This window comes from Talpa europaea (assembly GCF_964194135.1).
Source record: "Talpa europaea genome assembly, chromosome: 12".
NCBI lineage: Eukaryota > Metazoa > Chordata > Mammalia > Eulipotyphla > Talpidae > Talpa > Talpa europaea.
Genome location: NC_140079.1, coordinates 81,369,084 through 81,381,808, shown reverse-complemented (window position 1 = coordinate 81,381,808; position 12,725 = coordinate 81,369,084). Strand labels below are relative to the sequence as shown.

At 44.7% G+C, this 12,725-nt stretch overlaps 1 protein-coding gene across 1 annotated transcript; it reads left to right on the top strand.

The window, feature by feature from the left end:
* Positions 1-522: 522 nt before the first annotated feature.
* On the top strand, positions 523-5,372 carry ZSCAN25 (zinc finger and SCAN domain containing 25; the record flags this gene model as incomplete). The annotated part of the gene is made up of 4 exons (XM_084251453.1): positions 523-909; positions 2,064-2,265; positions 2,855-2,946; positions 4,601-5,372. 4 exons carry the CDS (start codon positions 523-525, stop codon positions 4,853-4,855), a joined length of 936 nt encoding a protein of 311 aa, XP_084107579.1. The 3' UTR covers positions 4,856-5,372.
* Between the last annotated feature and the right edge of the window lie 7,353 nt (positions 5,373-12,725).

Genomic DNA, 12,725 nt, shown 5'->3' with positions numbered 1-12,725 from the left:
TATTTGTGGGTGGAAGCTATATATTTTCAATTTCCCCTCCGCACATAATAAGTGGTGCGCATATATTTATTGAGTTGAATTGACATGCTTTTCAGAATGTATGTGCATACAAGAGCTGGGGTACAGGCCAGAGATGCAGGGGGTAAGAGGATCCAGAGACAGAGTGGGGAACAGAACAGGCAGATTGACTGAAATACACTGCTGAGGGGAGCAGTGGGCGAGATAGGAGAGGTCTGCCTCGCCATGTGGGTTTCTCCCTGGCTGGCCCCAGGATCAAACTTGTGCTGCAGAGGCTGCTGATTGCTTCATAGTGCAATGCTTAACCCCTTGCGCCACCAGGGAGGCCCTATGTTCAGTTTTTTAAAGGTACCTTATTACTATGTGCTCCAGCAAACTTTTCATTGCTACAGAGATAGAACTGGGATGGACTGACTCTTTTTTTTTTTTGTCTCATTTGTGCTGCCATCATTGTCTGTCTTATCTTCCCAACAGATCTTCAGTCTTCTGTGAGGGAACTTGAAGATGCTTAAAGAGCGTCCAGGGATGGCAGAAGATCCTCAACAGCAGTTGGGTGTTCCTGTGGTAAAACTGGAGAAAGAGTTGCCCTGGGGCAAGGGAAGGGAGGACCATAGCCCTGAGTCTTTTCGTCTGAGGTTTCGGCAGTTCCGCTACCAAGAGGCAGCTGGTCCACATGAAGCCCTCAGGGAACTCCAGGAGCTCTGTCGCCAATGGCTGAGGCCTGAGCTGCACACTAAGGAGCAGATCCTGGAGCTGCTGGTCCTGGAGCAGTTCCTGACCATCCTACCCCGGGAGTTCTATGCTTGGATTCGAGAGCATGGCCTGGAAAGTGGCAAGGCCCTGGTCGCCATGGTGGAGGACTTCACAGAGAGAGCATTGGAGGCCAAGGCGGTGGGTGAGAAGGGGGTATTGGGGTCTTATTTTGTTGGTGTGGGAAGGGAAGATTTAACAAATTGGAAGATTTAAGGAAGCAGTAGATGTGGCGTAGAATCTCCTTCCTCTGCTCCCAGACTCCTTGAGGTAATTTTTGAAGGGCAGTGGCATATTCAGCAAGAAAAGCCATTCCCAGGGAAGATGCAAAATCTGTGGAAGGGCCTTTAGCTTCTCTTTGGTCATCAGCGCAGAGACCTGTCATGTTTCTGTGAACCTGCCAAGGAGAGCAGATGTAATCGACTTCAAGGTCCCCAGTAGACTCGTTCTTTGGGCAGAAATGTGTGGAAATGCAGGGAATTCCACTTGGTGAATATTCTTACTTGGAAGAGCTGTCCGTGACAGTGCTGTTTCCACATCTGCATGTCAGCTCCTATGCTCCAGTGATTCTGTGGTATTGTTCTGGTCACACCAAGTAACTGTGTCTCAGCTGCTTCCTGGGGACTCTGCCCATATCTCTGCTGCTCCCTGCTGGATGTTGGCTGGAGATTGAGAGTGCATCACCAAATGTTACTGTTTTGCTTGCAAATAACAATCATTCTTCAGTTTTTTTCCCCACTGCAGTTACCCTGACTTCTTGTATAATCCCAGGAGAGTTGTTTTTGTTTTTTTTTAAACTTCCAACTCAAGAATTAAGAAGTGGGTCAGGAATTGCCTTGTTTTTGTGAATAAGTTGCATTGTGAGTCCTTTTGACTTTTCTTCCTATTTTTAGGGCGTGTTTTTCTCTCCGCTACTTCACTGCATTTTGTGTTTTTTATTTCAGCTTCTGTAACTGGGGATTTTTTTTCTAGCAGTGAGTGTTTTAGAGCAAAATCTCAACAAAATAATATTTAGATGCTCTGATATTCATTTTACAATTGATCAGTATTGAGGCAGACAGAATGGAGCCCTTGTAAAAGGCATGGACACATAGAAGTTGCTGAGAACCTGATAAAGTGAGCTTAACTTCCTTTTTACCTTCTCACTGATAGCCTGGGAAGAACTGAGCCAGCTTTTTCATCCTCTGTCTTGTAGCTGGAATGGTTCTTTTCTTGGCTTTCTTTTTAGGATTTAATTTCCTTTATAACAGCCTTCCCCAGGCCATATTCTAATAGGTGTTGGGGACTGTTCATAGGTTCCATGCCACATGCAGGGCGACCAGGAGGAAGTAACACTTTGCAGAACCCCTTGGGAACCAAGTGGCCATCTGGGGCCAGTGGAGGTCAAGCCTGAATGGGGGATGCCTCACGGAGAAGGAGTTCAAGGCCTAGACCAAGGCACTGAGGAGCAACTCAGTCAAGACCCTGGAGATGGGACACAGGCCTTCCCGGAGCAGGGTAAGCTGCAGCAGTACCCAAGCAAGAATCTAGGAAATGATGCATTTTGCCTTCCCCCTCCACTTCCTTTTACAAAATCAGCAATTGATAGCTAAGTTACCTCCAAGGTGTAATTCTGAATTTTCCTGGCTACTTCCTTGACCTCAGTAGGAAACAGATGAAGTGACATTGTTTTCTGTAGCTTGACTTCCTGATTTCTGCAGGGAAGATCATGTTCTCATATCTTCTTTTCTCCTTTCCCTTAAATCCCTTTCAGAAATCTCTAAGCTATATGTAATTGATGTATAGGGATATTTTTTAAGGGGTCAGACAAACCATATCCCTAAAAATCATCTGTGACTATTGTGTTACTGAATCTCAAAAGGGATTATGCCCATAGTGTGACTAGGGGCTTGCATAACCTTGAAGGGACAAGGCATATTGGGTTGAGGCCATCTTCCCAGCTGAGAACAGGTTAGGATGTACCTGTGCCCCTGTCTGTCTGGAGTCTTCTTACCACTCTTGGGCTTCTGTTCAGGCAGTGGACATCTCTGAACGTGCTAACTGTACAACAGCACTAATCCTTCTCATGCTTTATTCCCCTGCTCAGCTCTGCCTATTCTTCAAGCTGGTCCTGGACTCCCTGCAGTGAACACCAGAGACCAAGAGATGGCAGCTGGGTTCCTCACAACTGGATCCCAGGTGAGCTGTGCTTCTGCCCTTCTGTGAATCATAACATTGTTTGAATGAGAGTCACTCTCCCATGGATTTCTCTGCACAACAGAGTGCCATCCCCAAAGTTAAATCACTTTATTTTTCTTATTCTGTGAACATGACAGCTTTGTTTTCTTCACTTTACCATTCCATTGTTAATTTGAATTGAGCCTTATGCCTTTGGGTTTAGGTGTAAGGCTCAATCCGGTCAGTTGTATTAGTCTTGAAATTTTTTTTAAATTGACTCAGTGTTATAATTGTGAGGAGGAAGACGTTTCTGATAGAAACCCTGTAGGTGTGAACTAGGCTGTGGTGGTTGGCCAGTACTTCTATGACTCCTCCTGCTCTTCTTCCTTTGTACCTCCTCTTCCTGCCATATCAGCAGGAATATAGCCGGCTCAAGTGGGGGTTCCGGGGGTTGCTGAGCAGATTGGTTTCTCTGGCCCCTGCTCTGACCACACCAGGAGTTTTGGTCTTGTTAGTACTTCCTAGCCTGCCATAAACAGTACAACTAAAGCCTTGAAGGGGCTCTCTTGCCATATCATGGGATGCTGAGTGTTACTAGGGAGATGTGAATTTCCAGTGCGTCAACCTTTTGGAAAGCAATCCTTATAGAAGGAAAGCTGTCACTTGGCAGAAACAAGAAGTGAGTCAGGTCTGATCTAGTTTAAACAGTAATTGGACAAAATTTGATGCCTGTGTCACTTCCTTTTCCTGTTTTCCAAGGGTGCCGTTTAAAGAAGATACAGAATGACAGCAGCATTTTTTTTTTCAGTATTTCTTTGAATTTTTAATTTTGTATTTATTTATTTATTTTTATTTTATATTTATTTATTTATTTTAAATTTTATTTTTATATTCCCCATACAATTGCAACCCCCTTATTTTTTGACTCCAATCCCTTCGTTCCTCCCCCCCTCCCCTGCCCCCAGTGTGTCTCTGGTTCATAGTTGTTTGTTGATTTTGATTTTTTCCTTTTTATAGTTACTCTTTTTCCTGGTCCCTTATTTAGGTTTTCTAGATTCCTGCTATGAGCGAGACCATCGAGTATTTTTCTTTTTCTTTCTGGCTTATTTCACTGAGCATGATCCCTTCCAGCTCCATCCATGTTGCTGCAAATTGCATGTGTTTATCTTTTTTGATTGGACAGTAGCATTTTTAAATTGGTCAGATCCTCCCACTGCTGCAATAGTTCTTTATGGTGTGGTGAATGACAAAGCCTGTATTTTTTTTTTTTTTTTTTTAACAAAGCCTGTATTTTAATGGGGCATCATTCTTACGACAGGGATTGCTTGAATGTTTCCTGGTCTCTGAGAGAAAATTCTAGATTGGGGGATAGACAGCAGCTCCAGGCTCTAATGAGCTTGAGGATTGAGCAGAGGTTATTGAAAAGTGGAAATTGGATTCTGTGGTTTTAGCTACAAGCTAAGTGCCAGCAGCAGAGACTCAAACTTGCAAAGACTCAAACAAATCTGTTACGTGTCATTAAATTTTCAAGAGCTAGGCACCTCTGTGCCTAAGACCAAGGGCCTGGGGACTCCAATTCCTCTGTCTTGTTGTTCTGTTCTTCCCTGTTGTTCTCTAAGTTCTCTCCTGCCTTTAGACTATTTCTGCTATAAAGAAATAACTTCTGTTGTTTCAGGCATTGGGACCGTTTAAAGATATGGCCTTGGCCTTCCCCGAGGAGGAGTGGAGACATGTGACCCCAACCCAGATAGACTGCTTTGGGGAATATGTGGAAGCACAGGACTGTGGGATCGCACATCCAGGTAAGACTGTTTCCATCCCACAGGTAAGAAATGGAGGAGTTTTGAAAGCTATAGGTCAGGACACTTGCCCTTGTCCCACATTTCAGAAGTTGGTGCTATTGACAAAGACAGTGGTTTCGTGCAGATGAGTAAATGGGTCTAAGGAAAGGTCATGGTCTGAGGGGTGTAAGCATCTGTCTAGTGCGTTCTTTTTTTTTTTTTTAAAGATTTTTTTTAATTTATGCAAGAGCTGGGGTACAGGCCAGATGCGCAGGAGGATGAGAGGATTCACCAGAGACAGAGCGGGGAACAGAACAGGCAGACTGACGAAATACACTGCTGAGGGGAGCAGCGGGCGAGACAGGAGAGGTCTGCCACGCCATGTGGGATTCTCACCTGCCGGCCGGGATCAAACCCGCACTGCAGAGGCTGTGGACAGCTTCACAGTGCGGCACTCAACTGCCTGCACCACCAGGGAGACCCATGTCTAGTGCATTCTTCATCAAGAGAGGGAGAGGACAGTGGCTGAGAAAACACGAGGTAGCTATTCCGGCTCTGATGAGACAGGTCATTTGTTAGGACTACCCAGGTACCTGGTCTGTCCATGATGGAAGCATGCTGAGCACTTGAGAGCCTGAGAAAAACAGCAAAAGCTGAGCTCTCTGGGTCATTTGCTTAGCAGGTGTTTATTAAGTGCCCCCTGTGTACAGGTCCCAAGTTGGTATCTTTGTGTAAAAGCAGAGCTAAAGAACGTGAAATCTCGGCATGCAGTGTGGGTACAGGTGGCACAAGGTCGCTGCGGTAGGGTTGTAGAAGTAGGAGGGATGGGTGTGGGCCTGTAAGAACAAGCAGAGCATCACCTGCATGTCTCAAGTGGTATCTGGGCTTCAGCTAGGCTTGGAGCTGCAGGACACTCTGAAAGGACACTGCTGTGAAAGGCATTCACAGAAAGAGCAGCAGCAGCGAGAGAAACTGGGAGGGGAGTGTGAAGGGAAGTGTAGGGTGAGGGCCCAGCTGGGAAAGCCAGCAGGGTGCACTACAGGCACCTAGGAACTAGCCAAATGAAGAGCAGTGTGGGAAGTCTCTGGGCTGAATGGGGAGAATAACTGGGAGAGTAGAAGAAACGTGGCTGGGAAGGCCCCTCTCCTACGTTCCTGCATGTCCCTTCTCATCACGCTGTAAGCTGTGTACCGACCACTCATAAGTCCTGACTCACCTGGCCTTTTTTCATCTTGAAATATGTTGAGAGAGGTGTGAGAGTGTCATGCTTCCTACAGAGAACCCATCATGACTTCACCACTTCCTTGTGTCCCTAGGCATCTCACCTGACCTTTTTAGGACTCAGTTTCCTTCGTTGTAAAATGGGGATATATACAAACCACCATCTCATGACGTGAGGATTAAATGAGATAATGAATCTAAACATTTGATAAATATGGCAGTTCTAGATACTTTTTATTATTTATGTAAATGTTAAGCATTTCTTTTCAGTCAGTCAGCACATTCATTCACATTTCCCTTAGCTCCATTCCCTTGTACTTGCAGTTCTTGCATTGACAGCTGTATGGGATTGAGCCTGAGACAGTAAATACAGGTTCCATTACGTGTAATATCTAGCTCATATTCACGTTTTCCCAGTGTCCAGGTATGCATTGCAATTAGTTTTAATTTTATTGGTCATACCAGCTCAAAACTGGAAACTACCCAAATGAATATCAGTAATATATTACAGTGTTGTTCTGTACACCGGTGAAAAAGAATGTAGTGTAACTACAGCTATGCACAATTGGGTGAATCTTGAGCAGAAGAGGCCAGAGGCGGTGTATGAATCAGTCACATCATGCTCAAGAGCAGGAAGAGATATTTTATGGTGCTAAAAGTCTGGGTAGCATGTTACCCTGGGACAGGATATTTGTCACTGGAAGGGGTGGGAGAGGGATTTCTGGAGACTGGTAACGTTCCTTGAACTGGATGCAGCTTACATGACTGTTCATTATGAAAATTCTTTGAACTCTACATTTGTGTCTTGTACACTTTAACCTTTATGAAAGTTTACGGAAAAACACATGAGAAGTGATTACTGTACCCTTCAAATTTTATCAAGTCAGGAGGCATGTAATATATCTGTTCTCTTCTTATCTTAAAATGACCTTGACTGAAAGGCTGTGTTGTTCTTTTAAGCACATTTGTCAGTTCCCTCTTGGCTCTTTCTATTCCCTCTTATCTTTTCTCCTCCTTTTCTTATTCTTTCACAACAATTGTTCTGTTAATTTAGAGAGAGTGTGAGAGTGGTTATAGAAGAGCTTCTGGAAGGACTAAGTTATTTCAGTGCCATTGTAGAGGCTGAATGGTGCAAGTATGTCAGTGACAGTCTGGCTTTCATCCACAGTCATTAAGCTTTATCCGTGAGTCATTTCCCATTCCAGGCTCCCAGGAGCCCCAGATTAAGAAATAAATTTAGGTGGAGGGAGCAACCTGAGCAGAGACAGCAGTTGAGCAAGTGGGTGGAGGATCCAGAGAACTGCAGATATTTCACCAATGCTGGAATAGGTTATAATCATTAGCAAAGAGGAAGCATCTCAATGAATGTAGAGGAGCATTTACAACAAGGTCTCCTGAGGCGGATGATTTGCAGAATTAACAATGCTAGTGAATGCATGTGTCCTAAGAGACCTGGGGCAAGAGTCATCAGGGTGTGAGTTGGGGCCTAAAGGAAATAAAAGTCTGAATTAATACAAAGTTTAAGAGGGCATTACAGTTGGTAGGCTGTTCTGTAAAAAGGCATGGAGATGGTTGAAGACAAATGCCATAAACTAGTTGGCTTGAGCAAGAAGATTGATTTCTTACTACCCAGAAAACTGAGAAGCTCAAGGTGCCAGCGGAGTTGGTGAGGGTCTCTTCAGGTGGCCACCCCTTTGCCCTGTCCTCTCATGGGTGCTGGTGTTGGAGAGTAGTTGTGTCTCTCTTCCTCCTCTAAGGACATTATCCCATCATGAAGGATCATACTCACGTGACCTGTGGGTGCGTGCAGAGAGAACTCTGGCTGCTTCCTCTTATGAGGACATTAAATCCATCATGAGGATCCACCCTCAAGACTGGGCCTAATTACTTACCTGCCTCCTAATGGCATCACAAATGGGACTTAGAGCTGCAGCCTCTGAATTTGGGAGGAACACATACATTCTGTACATAACAGAGATGGAAAGAAGTAAAGGAAAGCCTGATTTTAGAGCCAGTGAAAGCACAGTGTATTGAGCTTGTTGGTTAAAGGGAAGAAGGAGGAGTTGTTGGTGGGATATCCTTAGAAGACAAGTTCTAACCAGGTACTTTTTCTCTCAGAGCTACTTCAGAATCAGTCTATATCTCCTTTGTCCTATAGGAATTGGGAACAAGGAAAAGGAGGCAAAAACCCAGCCGGCAGATCTCAAAGGGGCGCTTGTTCAAATGACATCAGAGAGATTTGGGGAAGGTGCCCTCCAGAGCCCTGCACTGGGAAGAACCTGTGAGCCGGAGCCGGGTGGCTCTGTGGGAAACACGCCAGGGCTGCCTCCTCCACAGCAGGGTGTCATACCCTTGCCTGATGACCTCAAGACCCATGGCTCCTTCTGGAAGCCTTTTCAGTGCCCTGAGTGCGGAAAAGGCTTCAGTAGGAGCTCAAATCTCGTCAGACACCAGCGAACCCATGAAGAGGAGAAATCCTACGGCTGCGTCGAGTGTGGGAAAGGGTTCACTTTGCGAGAGTACCTTATGAAGCACCAGAGAACCCACCTGGGAAAGAGACCCTATGTGTGCAGCGAGTGCTGGAAGACCTTCAGTCAGCGGCACCACCTTGAGGTGCACCAGAGGAGTCATACTGGGGAGAAGCCCTACAAGTGCGCTGATTGCTGGAAAAGCTTCAGCCGAAGACAGCACCTGCAGGTGCACCGGAGGACGCACACCGGGGAGAAGCCCTACACCTGCGAGTGCGGCAAGAGCTTCAGCAGGAATGCCAACCTGGCTGTGCATAGGCGGGCACACACAGGGGAGAAGCCTTATGGTTGCCAGGTGTGCGGGAAACGGTTCAGTAAAGGGGAGCGGCTGGTCAGACACCAGAGGATTCACACTGGGGAGAAGCCTTACCACTGCCCAGCTTGTGGGAGGAGCTTCAACCAGAGGTCCATCCTCAATCGGCACCAGAAAACTCAGCATCGCCAGGAGGCCCCAGTGCAGTAAGGGTGCTCTGTGGAAACACCTGTTTTTACTAATAGAAGGTGCTGGAGGAGGGGGGACCATCAAGTAGAGGGAGAGCTCAAGGGAGATGTCATTCATCTGGATTCCCTGAGGGCTTTGGGGCCTGGGGAAGTTGAGGCATGAAGAGGTACAGAAAGGCACCCTAATCTACTGCCATTCATTCTCAAACAGGAGAAGAGCAAGACCTGGCTGAGTTTCTGGAGAGCTCAGCTTCCTCTCTCTCTTACCCAAGTGGTGCTGACAGTTTCTCTTACCATCTTTTGGGGGAAAGATACCCTGTTTCAGTTCAGGTCAAGGTATTTCTCCTTCAGTGGCATGTTCATACCCACCTCCAGAGTCTGATAGTCAAGGCCAAATTTTGTTCCATGTTGGCAGTTTGGACCTCATTTTCCCAAGGGCTGTTCTGGAGGGCTGTTAACTCTCACTAACCCCCACTTCCAGTTGACAAGTGTTGAACACCTGGAAGTGCCATGAGTGAGATGGCTGAGACCTCATTCCCTCAGGGCCTGGGAATTAGCACAGAACCTGCACAGAACCGTTGATAACCATCTGTTCTCAGTTACGTTTGTGGTAAGTGCTGTGCAGGGGAATGTTCTTGTGCTCAGTTGTTGCCCTGCCTGCTTGGGTGCTGGATCAGCTCCTTTCTCAATTGGTTGGGATCTTTCGGGCAGCCTTGTTCTATTTGTAGCCCTCCTTTTTCTCTGTAATGTTTACCCTCATCTGTAAAGTTTCCCCATTCCATTTTTCTCTGTACCATAACAACTGTTTAGACCTCTGTTAGGAAATTAATATTTTGCTATTGATCACTGAATAAACGAGAGTATTTTAAAAAATATTCAATTCTGTATAAAGTTTAATTCAACGAGTCTGAAAGATGAACTAATATTAATACCCTATGTTGATGGCACTTTACAGTATTATGCTTTTCTCTGTTTTCTCACTTGATTCATCCCACAAATATTTAAAAGACCCAGGCATGTGTCATGTGCTCTTCCAGACCCTCTCGCTGCATCTCTGAATAAGATAGAGGGGAAGTTTCTGCCATTCTGGAGTTTCCATTTCATTGAATGTATTTGCTCTTCAGAACCACCTGAGATGGAACTGTGGATGCTTCCATGAGCCCTCTGGACCTGGAATCTGAGCCTTGTCCTTGCTCCTGTCAACTTTCTGCCCTAAAAGGCATTTGCCACCTACCTCTTGTTATTGAATAGTGTCTGTCCTCCGTGCTCGAGATCCCTGTTATCTGAGAGGGGGTGGGGTCCTAGATGTTAGCCGGAGATGATGCGCTAGGAGCATCCTATTTTGCATGCGTGTCCATTCAGAAAAAATAACCACGTTTGTAGGCATTTTAAATACATTTCTCTAAAAATGAGAAGATACAATATTTGTAACTGTGTTCAAGCTTATATTACTTTACCGTTACTAAAAGGTTTCTTTTCTGTTTAAAATTTTGGAAACTGCTTAACTAGAATGGACTTTACTGCAGTGTTGCCTTTGAATGTTAGCTGCTGAGTAGCTTGTCTTTTGTGGACAGTATTATAATTGCAAGATGTGATTGTCTTGTGGCGCCTCTTAATACTGCTTTAGTGGGATTTTTGTTTCCATTTTCCTGTGTAAATAACATAAATGGTAATGATTCTAACCGGAGAGTTGCATTCCTTAGTCAACTTTGAAACACAATTTATCACCCAATTCTTGGCAGAAAACAAAGGTGTTTAATTTTGAATTAGCAAATGACCTCCTGGTCCTCATGCCCCCTCAGCTGTCCCTACAAGGCTGCACTAACCAGGGCTGCACCTTCTCAGTCATGTGAAATTCTGATGCAAATCAGTTCTTTTTTTCCTATGCTTCCCAGACCAGCCAGGAAAGTCCTAGAACCTCCTGATAGCCAAACCTAGTGGGAAGCTTTTCTTTGGCTTCTACTTTCTGGTCTGTAGGATGCAGAGGCTGCCTTGGCCAGAGTTCGCCCTTCTCTGGGAGTTCCAGGGCAAGGCAGGGAGCATGGGACCACTAAGGGACGGGAGTCTCTCATTGGTAGTTCTTTTGTTTACCTGAATTTAATTCTCTTTGATCATTTGCTTACCAAAACAGGACTCATTTTGCAGCTGGTTGGAATCTCTTTAGATGAAGTTTCAGTAGCAGCCAGACCTTTTTTTTTTTTTTTTCAAGATTTATTTATTTATTTATACAAGCACTGGGTACAGTCAGAAGCGCAGGAGGGTGAGAGAATTCACCAGAGCCAGAGCAGGGAGCAGAGCAGGCAGAAGGACCGAAGTACACTGCTGAGGGGAGCAGCGGGCGGCAGGAGAGGTCTGCGCGCCATGTGGGACCCTCCTCCAGTGGCCGGGGAGCAGCTGGGAATCGAACCAGCACTGCAGAGGCTGTGGGCAGCCTTGCAACCCAGTGTTCAACCTCTGCGCCACCTGGGAGGCCCTCCTTTTTTTTTTTTTTTTTTTTAAAGATTTTATTTATTTATACAAGAACCGGGGTATAGGTCAGAGGCGCGGGAGGGTGAGAGAATTCACCAGAGACACAGCGACGAGGAACAGAACAGGCAGACTAACGAAATACACTACTGAGGGGAGCAGCGGGCGAGGCAGGAGAGGTCTGCCGCGCCATGTGGGTCTCTCCCTGGCTGGCCGGGAATTGAACCCATGCTGCAAAGGCTGCAGACAGTTTCACAGTGCTGCACTCAACCTACTGCGCCACCCGGGAGACCCCATCTTCTCCTTTTTGGCTCCCTCACTTTGAGGCCCAACTTTATGCATAATGCCTCAAAAAGTATCAATTAAGAGAGTTTTCGTATGGAATTATAATGGCCTTATTTTTGATATCTATTCAAATGTCATTTATCACCTATATTTGTTATCACAATATTAGTTTCATACCTAAAAAAATGAACAATTCCATGTTTCCCAATTAATTTTTAAAAACCTGCATAATTTTCTGAAGTCTTCAAGTTGAGATCTCTATACTTTGTAATTGGTTGCTTTCTCTAAGCCTAATTTATAGTTTCTGTCCATTTTTTCCCTCTTAAAATTCATTCATTTAAATAGCTCGGTTATCCTATAGGGTTTCTTACATGTTATATTTTGCTATTTGTACATTATAATTTTAATGTGATGATGTTGCATGGTAATAACCGTGATGTCGCAATATATCTCTACATTCTGTATTAACTAAAAAATAACAGGTCTAGAAGTATAAGTAGTTTCATATCTCACATTTTTTGGCAAGAACACATAGATAACTGGTTGTTTTTATATGATGTTAGCTGCCTCAATTCATTATTTCATTATTTCTGTAAATAATTCTTCATTTTTTGGAATGCTTCTGTAAGAGATTTCCACTCATTAGCTCTCAGATTACACTTAGATACAATTCAGACAGAAAGGGAAATTCTTGGTTTTTCCTTTTAGTTACTTGTTTTCACAATGATGAACTGACTGTTTTGCTTCCTGTGAGAGTGTTCAGTTATTTCTTAAATCAAGAAGCATTTATAGATTTAAATGTTTGATATTGGTTAAGCTATTGCAGATGTTATTAATGTGCAGGTCATTTCACTTTTGGACAGTGGGAGCTTCTTACACTTGACAGGGGGCTCCTTTTTACACAGTCCCAGTCGTCTTGATAGCTTTTTTGCTTTCTGGTATGACAGATGTTTGAAACACATTAGTATATTATCTACCCCTTTTGAGAATGAAGGCTAGTGCTATTATGTTGGGACAATGGGGTAAACCGGGACTTCAAGGCAAATGGACTTTTGTTCGCCTTATAGCAGTCATATGT